At 45.3% G+C, this 13074-nt stretch overlaps 1 protein-coding gene across 1 annotated transcript in view; it reads left to right on the top strand.

Annotated features, from left to right (window-relative positions):
* Window positions 1-13074, top strand: part of DYTN (dystrotelin) — a 54337-nt gene that overhangs the window by 2087 nt on the left and 39176 nt on the right. Inside the window, exons 2-5 of the mRNA XM_004701565.1 lie at window positions 2898-2972; window positions 8550-8751; window positions 11554-11639; window positions 12165-12265. Of these exons, the coding sequence (XP_004701622.1) occupies window positions 2898-2972; window positions 8550-8751; window positions 11554-11639; window positions 12165-12265 (464 nt within the window). The remainder of the gene's footprint in view (window positions 1-2897; window positions 2973-8549; window positions 8752-11553; window positions 11640-12164; window positions 12266-13074) is intronic.

Below are 13074 nucleotides of genomic sequence, written 5' to 3'. Positions count from 1 at the left end.
GCTGCTGGGCTTTATCTGCTGGAGGTTGGGTAAACCAGGAGGGAGGTCCAAGTAACTGGCAAATCTAACAAGTTCCCAGGTGATGCAAATGCTGCATACTTGGGACCACAATGTGAGGACCCCTAACCTAAAGCCTCCATTTCTAGACCATTAACTAAATGATGGACAGATGTTGTTGCTTCTGCTGGCCAAAAAGTTGGTCCTGATCCATGGAAATCCCGTGTGTGCATGGTAGAATTACTCCTCAATGTCTCCAGACCTGTGGCCTTCCACAAGCACGTCGTCAGGCATGTCTTCCTTCCACGGCCCCTCTAAGTGGGTGTGAAGTTGAGTGTGGAACTCTTTGCACCACCCAAAGATTCCTGATGAACTTGAAAGTGGGTTTGTGACATTTGTCTTGGTTGCCATGAAAACACCTGCCTGTATTTGACTAAGACAAAATGTAAGAGCATTTCAACCCAATTGCTTCCACAAATAAGAACATATATCAGTGGTGCAATTATTTCTTTCAGCATCTAAAGCTTCTGTGTTTATAGCTTTGAGCCTGACACAGACAGCGGTTTCTTCCTTTCTTGAGTTATCTCTCGCCAGCAGGATGAAATTAAAGGAAGCCTTGAGGAAATGGGGCTGCTGGCAGGGACACGACACTTGCCTGGGAGGCTCATGCACTCCCTTGGATGCACTGTATCACAGCTTGCCACGTTACGCTGCACAACTTCATCGAATGACTCTGCAAACATCATTGGACAAGGGTCTGGTGCGCCAGATGGTGGTGCAGCTCTGGAGTTACCCCTCTACGATGAGCAGCATCTGGGGAGCCACCAGGGTCTGTTTTGCTGATTCTCTATCTGTGGGGTGCATCTGAGAGGAACTAGAGCACAAAACCTGGCCACTTTCCAGGGAGGAGAGGCGAGATACTGAGCATTAAACTTTGGCAGATGATTTCCATAATTATGCCTATTTTATCTTTGTTTTCCTTTTCCAGAGGCATTTCTTAATTTCTCATATACTTGAACTTTGGAATCAAGCTGGAACACAAGGCACCTTTTAAAAGTATAGCGAAAGATTGAATCACAAATATTTTAGGGTGAATTGTAGATTCTATATATATTTGTGACTCTTTGGAAAACTGCAGAAGGTTGTCAGACAAGATGTCTTGTGTTGGTGACATTTTTTAAACAGGGCCCATATTTACCTGAGACAGGTGTCCCCAACTCATGGTGCTCAAGCAGGTTTCATTGAGAAGTCCAAGTTGTGCTTTACCACCCCAAGAAGGGGTCTGTCCCGGCCCAGCACCGCCACCCCTCTGTGGCTAAGCATAGTACATGGCACTTAATATCCATATATGTGTTGTTGTCATTGTTGTTGTTGTTAGGTGCTATTGAGTCTGTTGAAATTTATAGTGTGTTAGACAGCATTCTCTAGAGAAACAAAATCAGAACACTTATGATTTTATTGATAGACAGATAGATACAACATAAGAAATAAAGAACCGATTAGTCCACAGAGCAGTACAAATGGCTCAGTTCAACTCACTTCCATGAGACAGTTAATACACTGGTAGTCCTTCAACTCACAAGGGCTGCTGGGTGCAAGTCAAGGAAGCAGACAGCTGAGTCTTCTATAAAGCAATCCAGGCAATCCAGTCACAGGCAGTAAACAGCAGGGCAGGTCACCAACAGTCAGCCAGATGACAGGGTCCGACAATCCTCAGTCAAGTGATGCATACACCAGCAGTGCGGCGAAGCAGGTCTTGAAGGAACCTCAAACTATAGCAACACAGTCCATGGGTTGGGTGTCCCACAGGTAGTGTAGCTCACAAGTTGAGGCAGAGAACTAGCGAAGGTAGCCACACACTGGTCCAATCATCAGAGAACAAGAGACAGAAAGGCAAGTCTTGCCGTGCCATTTATCTCTTTGCCCTTCAGTTAAATTGCAACCTTATTAACCCCACCTGTGTTTATTGGCCAGGTTGGCACAATAATCTTACCTATCACACATAGTGAGCCTATGCACAACAGAAGGAAACACAACCCAGTCCTGTGCCATCCTCACAATTGTTGTTCTGTGTGAGCCAATTGTGGCAGTCATTGTGCCAGCCCGTCTGGTCAAGGGTCTTCCTCTTCTCTACAGTCCTCCTTTACCAAGCATGATGTACTTTCTGAAGAACAGGCTCTCCTGATGACAGGTCCAGGGAACCTGAGACGCAGTCTCATCATCCTCACTTTACAGGAACATCTGGCTGTTCTTCCAAGACTGGTCTGCTTATTTTTTGGTCAGTCCATGGTACTTTTCATGCTCTTCACCAGCACCATAATTTAAATGCATCCATTCTTCTTGGATCATCCGTATTACCTTCCAACTCGCACATTCAGGTGAGACAATCCTCAGAGGCCAATGGTTTGTGCTCAACCTCTAACCTAGAAGTTGGCAGTTTGAACCCACTTCATGGCATCGCATTAGAAGGAACTGGCAATCAGGTGCTATAAAGATTACAGTCAAGACAAGCAAGCAAACAACAAAACCCATGAAGCAATATGAGTCTGTAACACAGGGTTTCTGAGGCATGGAATGGACTTGAAATACTTGAAAAACACAGAAATACTAATATTTCTAACTATGAGTAAAGTAGATTTATCCATTTATTCATATAATCTTCAATACCTCTCAGTAAGACTGGAGAAAATGACCGATGATCTTATCTTATAAAGGTGACAGCCTTGGGAACTGTATGGGGCAGTTCTCCTCTGTCATTATAGCATCATTGGGGTCTAAGTGAACTTCATGGTAAGGGGTCTCATTTTATTGTTAACGTGATCTCCAGATTTCCTTTCTAGGATGTGGAATTTATATACAAGACCATCCTTTACTCATAATATTCCGTGTTTTCTTCACAGATGCTCTTAATGGTATTGAGAATTCCATTTATAGAACAGCCTTCAAGTTACGATCCGTGCAAACTCTGTGTCAATGTAAGTACAGGCTCATGTGAAGCCCTTGGAATCGTTTGCTCCTTACAGGTGATGGGAAGGAGAATCCACCATCTGAGTCACCCCATCCTGAGAGAAGGCTGGGCCTGGGCACAAAACCCTACTGTGACAGAAAGGTTTGTGGGGAGCATGGTTCTGATGACTAGCCGTAGGAACTCATTGGTTTCATCTTTAGGGTGTAAAATAAACTGGTTCAGAATCTGGACTGACAGATTTAAGTATGAGAATTTAAGTTTACTTCTACGGAAATTTGTATTGTTAATGTACATCGGAACACCCAGTAGTAGATTAAAATGAATAACTCATGGGTCATACATTTCAAAACTAATTTGAGAATCCCCTGAGAACTGCTGTTCTGCAATAGAATTTTTTTGGATAGAATGCTAGTTTTCTATCTTATAATATTTTTTGAATCACCTCGATGGCACTGGCAGGTAACCTGCTAACAGCGAGGTGAGCTATTGTTTCACGGAGACAGGCGACTCGTGTCTGTTCCTGTAAGTAGCTACAAACTCAGAAGCTCAGCACCACTAGGAGGTGGAATTGACTCAAGGCAAAGGTTTGGTTTGGGTTTTTGGTAGAGTGTTGTTTACGTTGCACTCCGCTGCTAACTGAAGGTCAATGATTCAAACCCACCAGCAGCTCCGTGGGAGCAAAATGAGGCAGTCTACTTTCAGGAAGACTGGCATCCTTGGATACGCTATGGGGTATTTCTACTTAGTCCACTAGGGCTGACTGATAGGAGTTGAAACCCACCCAACAGCAGTGAGGGTTATTTTTGTTTGTTTGGGTATTGGGTGGGGGGAGGGTGTTGGTTTATATTATTAGTTATGGAAAATAAGGTACAATGTAACAAAAGCTTCAATCCTGTAAAAGTTCTCCAAAATGAAATAATTGTGTTCTAGCTATTACAGTTAAGCAAACAAACAAACAAAAAAACATAGCAGGCATTCCACATATCTAAAGTTATTGATTTCCTATCGGTTCTGTATGTTATGAAAATTAGTAAGTGACACCCTCAGGAAGGGAACACAGACCATATGGGTGCTATAAAAAAGTGTGGTCAAGATTAGATGGTGTGTGGCTACCAGGTAAAACCATGTTTGGGGTCTTATTTAAACACTTGTTTCCAAACAAACAGCCATCTAAGTGAGATGTCAACTAAGTCCACAAAGAAGAAGCACACCAGCATCAGTGACTGAAGGGTTGTAAATCATACAATCTGAAGCTGAAGGAGCAAATAGTTATCAGAGGCTAAATTGTGAGATTCTGGTGCGCATAAGGCTAGGGAGGGCAGTGAAGCCCAAGATACATTTGCGAGATCTGCACAGCAAATAAACCTCTGGCGATTTCCCTCTATCCACAATGGAGGGGTGTGAATAAACTAGTTACCAAACAGAGTACATTAGAGATGACTAGGAAGATCAAAATGATAAACCCCACTTGAATGGTTAGAACCTTGTCAGTTGACCCTCTCTGATACACATTCAACCTGATCTGGTGTGCAACATTCTCTGTGTGCATCTTTTTTCATATTGGGGTTTATCTCTGATGTGTTTTGTCATGGGGGTAGCCTCTTGAATTGTTGTTACATATTTTTCTGGGTTGGGCTTTTTATATATGAAACCCAGGGTTAATGAAGGGACAGAGACAGCAAGAAGAATAAAGGTTCCTGGGGGTTCCATGGGGGAGGGGAGGGAGGGATAAAGGGGAGTTCAAGAAGAAAGAGGTTTTGAAACTGATTGTTGTACCAATTGTACAATACTGCTTGATGTGATTGAACTATGGAATGATACGATATCTGCATTTGCTCCCAATAAAATGGTTTAAAAAAGAATATAGTACGGGAAATGGTTTCTAGCATTTATCATATCAGATGTATGACATGCCTGCTAAAGGCTACATGTATTTTATCCTTTTCCATCTGCCTAATACATCAGAAGAAGATCAAGGACTAACTATCATTTTCAGTACAGATTAAAACTCTTCTTCCAAAAGAAATACGAAGTCCTCTCAACCAGACCGATGGACAACATCGTGACACGCGGAAAGAAGACGGAAGTGGCCAAGGATCTCCTCTTGCTTGGCTCTGCAGTCAGCGCTCAGGGAAGCAGCGGTCAAGACATCCAAGGACCCGTGCACTGGGCAAAGCCTCCGCCAACACCTCCTTAACGTGCTGAAGCAAAGGGTCGCTGTGAGTCAGAAGGGACTCTAGCCTCTAGCAGCAGCAACGGCAGCCAGAAACGTTATACAGATAGACCAGTGGCTTTCAAATTCTTCTCTAACAAAGTGTCTATGAGTGGGGGGCCCATCCTTAAAAGGTTAGTAAGATGAGAAGTGGGCAGAGAGTAGGTACGTTAATGAGGCTCAAGGGCCAGCTTCTCTAGCAGAATGAGTCTGGATTTCGCTATTGACTGTACAGACTGTCATTCCGTGTCAGCCTTCCTTTGGGGGAAAAAATTCTTGGCATTTAAAAAAACCTTAAACATCACTGATCTAGACAAGTAAAGTCACATTATTTCCTATTCTAGGGATCAAGGAAAGGCAGAATTTGGTCACTCACAATTTATCTCAATTAAAGGAAACAGTTCCCCCAATCTCCCTCATTGATGGCCAGGAGTTCCTGAGGGATGCAAGCAGTTAAGTGCTTGACTCCTGCTGTGAAGGGAAATGTCTTACTGTAGTTCTTCCACCTGCAGTCTCTGAAACTCGGTCCGTGGGTGGGAGCATGCAAATGAGGAGCAGAGGACCATTCCTGGGGATGCAAGAGAACCAGCTGAGACGCAGGAGCAGAGAGAACCTTGGGAGCATCAAGGAAGAGTAGCCATCGGTGGTGCACAGGCAAGACCCCTGTTTGAATTGGCAGAGGCAGCAGGGCCTCAGCAGAGAGACCACCTGATGAGCCAAGAAGCCACGCTGAGACAGAGCAGAGAAGCCTTGCCACTGATGCCATAGGACAGCGAGGCAGAGCAGCAGGTGGGTAGAGGCAAGAGACTTTGTGAACGAGGCTGAGGACCAGAGAGTCTTGGCAGCTGCCTGAGAAGAAGCACTGCTGTGGAAAAGAAGAGTCTATTCTTTTCTTTTCTTTTTAATCATTTTATTGGGGGCCTGTACAGCTCTTACCACCATCCATCCATCCATCCATCCATCCATCCATCCATCCATCCATCCATCCATTGTGTCAAGCACATCTGTACATTTGTTGCCGTATTTTCTTTCTACTTGAGCCCTTGGTATCAGCTCCTCATTTTTCCCCTCCCTCCCTCATGAATATTTGATAACTTATAATTTTTTTTGGATGTCTTACACTGACCAATGTCTCCCTTCACCCACTTTTCTCTTGTCCATCCCCCAGGGAGAGGGTTATATGTAGATCATTGTGATCAGTTCCCACTTTCTCCTCCCAACTTCCCCTTCCCCTCCTGGTACCATGACTCTCACTGTTGGTCCTGAGGGGTTATCTGTCCTGGATTCTCTGTGTTTCCAGCATAAATTCTATTCTTAAATGTTTTCTGACCCTGACTTTTGGTAACCAGCTAACTTCCCTTATAAACCCCCATACTCATGAGTATAAGCTGTCAGATCAGTGGGGCCATGGCAACAGATGTTCAAACCCAGCCCAGAAGGAGAAGAACCACTCATGTCAGAAGAGGGTAAAAGAAGGTCAGAGAGTACAGACACGTCTGACCTCTGCCTTGTAGATTCCCTTTGTGTGGCCACCGGAAATTGGATGTGGCCTCCACGCCAATTCCTCAGATACCAACTGTAAGGCGGGTGGTTCAAACACACCCAGATACCCAGAAATAGTTGGAAAGTACTACTGAGGAAGCTATCTGACTAAAAACCCAACAGCAACAGCAAAATATCCCACGCACATGACATGAGCGCTCAGGAACAGGCTCTGCTATGTGTCCTGGATCAGAGTTGTGGGGAGATGGGTAGACACCACCATTACCTAGGTTGCTGTACAAGAGAAATCTCAGCAGAAGATATATATATATATTCTACATAGCATGTCAGGGAGGGTGGGATGGGTTTTTCAGTTTGATAATGACCAAAGAGTTTGCAGCCCCCACCACTTACCAGGAGCCCTGATGGGGTAGCAGGTTAAGCAGTGGAGTGCTAACTGCCTGCCGCCATGTTTTCATTCACGCTCCAGTCCCAGACACGCCCCTTACTTCCCGAGAGTCTCTTGTGAGGAGCAGTATCAAACAAACAAAAACTTTAGGACGTTTGCCAGATTGTTGTTGTTGTTAATCTGAGAGGTTGAGTCATAAAGTAGAAAGACCCATGGGTTTTGTCATTCTATAGGCTGCGGCATCCACGGCTCACCTCTCGGGCCTGGCTGCCACTGACCCCCTGCTCCTCTGAGGGTAAACATGGGGATTTTCTCATTTTTTCTGTCATCCTTTGTCCTCGAAAAACCAGAGAACCGTCTCTGTGTTATTCTTCATTGCCTAGTAACATTTTTTGGAGACGGTGATAAAAACACAGATGAAACAAAGCATCCTATTTTTTAAAATAAGCACCTCTGGTTTTATGGAGCACCTGCTTTAGATAATAAGACTGAGGCCAGGATGGGACCTGAAGCGTCTGATACTTCAGCAATTGCCCCTTTAATACAGATCCCTGGCTTTTCGATCCCGTGCTGCTGCTGCTGCTGCTGCTGTTATCAGGGGGGCGTGGCACCCATTTGACACGCAGTGCCGTGGGTGGCAGAGTGGAACTGTTGTCTGTGCTGTCTGCCCTCTTCTGCAGAACTGCCAAGTCGGTCTGAACCACCGAGCTTCTGGTTCATCTCCAAGGGCTTAGCGGCGGTGCCACCAGGTAGCTTTCAAGTTCCATCCCAACACACAGCATCCTTCCATGGGAGGCTAGTAGCTTCTCTCGACATAGACTTACATGAGCACTAAATGTTCTCAATCCACTTGCCGAGGGGAAACCGGTTTCTTCCAACTTTCCATGGACGCATTCGTACTTGCTCGGAGGGTTACTCTTCCAGCTCCTCACTTCTCCTTCATTCCATGAAGCAGCCAGCCTGGAGGCCGGACGAGGATCGGCCATCATGGTCCAACGCTGCTGAACTAACTCACTTCTCCGAAATCAAATCGAGGGCTCAGAAGAGGTATTTCTAAGTGAGAACACAAAAGATCGGTGTCTAAACAATGGGCAGCTAGAAATCTCTTCCAAAGAGCACCGCTGTCATAAAAAGACAGTCCTTTTTTTTATTTTTAAATCATTTTATTGGGGCCTCGGACAATTCTTAGCACAATCCATCCATCTAGCCATTGTGTCAACACGTATGTACATTTGTTGCCATCATCATTCTCAAAACATTTGCCTTCTACTTGAGCCCTTAATATCAGCTCCTTATTCCTCCCCTCTCCTCCCCCTCCCTCATGAACCCTTCATAATTCATAAGTTATTATTATTTTGTCATATGTTACACTGTCCGACGAAAAAGACAGTCTTCCTCAAACAGTGGATGATACTTGCTTTAATTGAAGCCTTTGGTTCCAATCAGAAAATAAGGTTCAATTCTCGGCATGATTCCCACAGTGGACCTGATTGACAGCTACTTAATCCAGCATCTCCTACTACACCAATACCTCCGGGAAGCGAGGACAGGCTCCCTCTCGGTGCAGCAGCTCTTCCAGGCCCTCCAGGGACTGTTTCAGAGAGTCAGGGTAGAAACACCAGGGCAGGTGCTTCCTCGAGCTTCGGAACTCACCCTGAGCCTCCTCACAGCGATGTACGACAGGTGAGGGAGTGGGTGCCGGTGCTGGTGAACTCACGGGCAGTATTCATTCACTCCTGGTCATGGACCATCTGACCGTGCCTACTGTTGGGATACATAGCCTGATAATCTGCTCCCAGAAGCATAAAGATTAAACCTAGAACCGCCTGTGCAATAGATTGTTCTACTCTTGTCCCATGCGGTTCTGATCAGTCGGAATTGACTTGCCATCACTCGGCATTTGCTTGGAGTCTCTGGGTGGTACAAAGGCTTAAGACCTTTGGCTGCTAACCATAAAGGTGGAAGGTTCCAGTTGATTGAGAGATGCCACAAAAGAAAGGCCTGATGACCTGTTTCCAAAAAGTCAGCCACGGAAAACTCTTGGGAGCATAGTTCTATTCTGACATGCCTGGGTCACCATGAGTACGGTGGACTTGGTGGCTGCCAGCAGGGAAATGCTGGCTTGGAGTTTGGGAGAAAAGGAAACTTCACATCTGTTGGTTTATTTTCCACAAATACACTGTGCCTGGAGGAGCGACAGGAATACAGCTACGTCCATCCGCTTCCCTAAGACGTAGGCTCCAAGGACTGAGGGGAGGACAATAAATTCCTCATTGCTTCTTCTCTCCTACAAACTGTCCCCGCCTCTGGCTAGGGCGATTAGACATCTGTCCCTAAGGTAAGGTGACCAGATGCCCCGCTTTTGGCGGGACAGTCCCAATTTTTAACAATTTTTCCAGCATCACGTGGCATTTTTAAAAAGTCCCGATTTTTTGAAAGCATGCATGACAAGCTAGGGTATACGGTTTTAGGCTGCCATATGGCTATTTTACCAGGATATGAGTTTATCAATGGTGTCCCACTTTACCAATGTTAAAATCTGGTCACCTTACCCTAAGGACAATTACACTTTGCTTTGAGTCTCAGGTGGCTTTTTAATGTTTTTTTTTCCTCAGTTGTTTGTTATCCATTGCCAATTTTTATTTTATGTTTCTGCCATAGTAAACATGAATGTCCTGTGCATGATGCTGACCTTGAAATGCATTTGAGCCATGTGAAAGGATTGAATCTATATGCTTGGAAACTAATGGTTGTGTGCGTCTGTGGGTGTGAGGGTGAGTGTGTGTGTGTGCGGTTTACTATTCCCCTGGCCCACTCTGTGGTCCCAGCCTAGAAGGGCTCACCTACAGAACAGACGTGTGAAAATTCAGACTGAATGCAAATGAGAATGAGTGGGGGAAAAATTAAGCAAAAAGAAAGAATCTAGCTTCCAGAGGCAAGTACAGTTTAACTAGTTGGCAAAATCCCTAGTGTGGTTTTCTTTTCTAGTTCATTATTAATTTTTTATTGCTCAAATAAAATACAGACATAGACACAAGTCATGTTTAATGATCTTTAGCCTCCTTAAGCATTAGCTTTCAGCTGCCACTTATTTCTGCTCTCAGCACCTGCCGGTAACAGTCCTCTGCCTTGCATAAATGTTTTTACAGGCTATGGGGCTGGGCACTATGGAAGCCATGTGTGAAGGTGATGAGGCTTTGAGTAGCCAGTGAATTGGTGGGTTGGTTTGTTTTACTTGCAGGAATGTTTGCTTCTTTGCTTGTCCTTTGGTCCTTTTCTCTGTAGTTTCGTTTCCAGGCCACTGAGCTCTCAGGAAGTGATACTGCCTGCTGCAAGAAGACAGGGTTTGCCCAGGGATCCCTAGTGCCTGGCACTGTGCTTCGCAGTAAATAGCTCTAAACCAGGGTTTCTCAACCTTCCTCATGCTGCGACCCTTTCATACAGTTCCTCATATGGTGGTGACCCCCAATCATACAATTATTTTCGTTGCTACTTCATAACTGCAATTTTGCTACTGTTGTGAATTGGGTGACCCCTGTGAAAGGGTCATTCGACACCACCACCCCAGAGGTCGTGACCCACAGGTTGAGAACTGCTACCTCTAAACAAATGTGTGAATGGATAAATGAATGGTGAAGTATTTTAATGGTGTGTGTGTGTGTGTGTGTGTGTATACTTGCCATGGAATCCACTCTGATGCATGAAGACCCGTCTCCCACAGAAACCTTGTCTGGTTCTACACCATCCTTAGTATCACCACCATGTTCCCCGAGTCAGTGTGCCAGCACAGCCATTGTGCCAATCCATGGCACTTCCAATCCAATGAGGCCTCCTTGCCCTACTGGCCCTCTCCTTCACCAACTGTGATGTCCTCCTCCTGTACTTGACCTCTCCTGACAACATGCCCAAAGAGGCAGACCTCCAGAAGGTTTCCTCCTGCCTAGGTTTCAGAAGTAGACCTCCAGGCCTTTCTTCCTCATCTGGGTCTGAACGCTCCACTGAAACCTGTCCACCCATTTGACGTTGTCTAATATTTGGAGAAATAACCTGGTGATCTGTTTCCATAGAAATTAAGCCCAGAATACTCTGTGGGACCCTTCAACTCTTGGGTCTCCATGAATCGGGACTGACTTGGCAAAGTGAGTTCCAAAACTCTAGGAAAGCAATGTGGACTTTCTTTTCCTCTCTTCTGTCCATGGACTATTTATTTTGGTGAAGCTGGCGTTTGGAATAAGCGTGGCATCGCTGCCAGCATCACAGCCACATGCCCGGTACCCTAGTGCGTGCAACACAGCGACAGGCACCCGGTGGAATTCCAGGCTTGAGTCTGGCAAATTCTCAGTTAGGCAAAAAATGGTTATGAGAAGCGATAACTTGTAACATGTAAGAAATGTCCATGAAAGGTTATATTTTTCTTGTAAACGGTGCCACCAAGGGCAACCAGCCCTCCCCATCCTGGTCTCTTCTGTCTTTGTTGCTGTGCAGCCTGGGGACCGGTGTTCTCAAGCTTGCGCCGGCTGCTGCTGCCCTGATTGCCCTCTCCGGGGACAGTCCTCTCACAAAATACAGAGGTAACACCCGTGGGAGCCTGGGGTGTGTGTGTGTGTCTAAGTAGAGGGGTCTCTAAAGTCCTACCACATCATCTCTTCACTCCTCCGATGTCCCCCCTGTGATAGCTGTTTTTCAGCATGTGCTCAGGATGACTACGAGTCTAACGAGGGAAAGTGTATAATGGCTAGACCGTTCATGCTGTCCACCTCATTTTCACGACTTGGCTGTGCTTGGGAGGCTTTTGGGTTGGGTTCATGCAGACGCCAATCAAAAGCACTCCTTTGAAGGCCAGGGCTAGCCCAACACCCTGGCCTTCGTCTTCGATGTGCCAACTTATCAGGAGGTGAAAGATGAATGCATTTGCATTCGTGATCTATTTATCTAGTGTGGGAGAGCTTCAAAATAATAATAATAATAAAATAATCCAGGATATACCGTTCCCTTTATACCTCGAAAGAAACTATTTACAATGCAAAAGACAATCCTTTTAAAGGTTTATTGCCTGTCATCAACTTAAAGATCCCTTCCCGCCTTCATGTGCGCAGCTCTTTTTCAGCTCTATGCAGACAATGCCAGAGGGCCCGGTGAGTCTGGGGCATGCATGACTCGAAGGGTGTTGAGGAACCTACTAACTGACCTACAGCAGGTAAGTCTCTCATACTCAAGAATGGAATCTGCCAGGTTAGAACACCTTTGGTATTAGAAAACACAACAAAACAACAGCCTGATCTTTGCAATGCTAGCATGTAATCTTTCCCCCACAGCCTTTCTCCTCTCTACCCATTGCTGTACAGTAAGGTGAGTATGAACATTGAAAAAAAGGGAGTTTTGGTGTTGCTGTTGCTTTTTTTTAATGTTGATTCAATTTTGACTCGTGGTGATGGCATGACAGTCTGAGTAGAACCACTGTAGGCTTTTCAATCATTGATTTTTTTCTGAAGCAGCTCACACTCAGATCTTTCTCCAAGGTGCTTCTGTGAGAACATTCTAACCATTCTATTAGAAGCTGAGCATGTCAATCATCTGTCCCACCCAGGGACTCCATCGAATGGCTGCAAATGTGCAAGATAACTTAGCAATCCTACCTCCCTAGGGTCAGATAATCCCCATCGAAAGAGATCCAGCCATCTCTTCTGCTCACTCCCTGGTGTTTTCTCTTTCCTGAATCTCCTCACACCATTTGCACTCCTGAATAACTAACGCTCACTGTGCTGTGCTGGACATGCCCAAGTTCTTCACACTTGATTTCCACTGTTCCTTCTCCCCACAAGACTGCTCAGTGCCCTTCCAGCTGACAAATCCTATTCATCTTTCAAGATCATTGAACTATCAGTCACCTCCTCCTGAGTGGTTTCTTTGACGTCCCCATACTCATCACTGATATGTAAATGTGTTAGATCGCTTGTCAACTTCTCTTGCACTGATTACCTCCTCACTGAATGATTTTTCCCACTA

The sequence above is a fragment of the Echinops telfairi genome, unplaced genomic scaffold (genome assembly GCF_000313985.2).
Source record: "Echinops telfairi isolate 266 unplaced genomic scaffold, ASM31398v2 ScPeMD7_3;HRSCAF=10, whole genome shotgun sequence".
In the NCBI taxonomy this organism is placed as follows: Eukaryota; Metazoa; Chordata; class Mammalia; order Afrosoricida; family Tenrecidae; genus Echinops; species Echinops telfairi.
The sequence above is the reverse complement of the archived record's forward strand: the minus strand, read 5'-3'. Positions and strand labels throughout refer to the sequence as shown.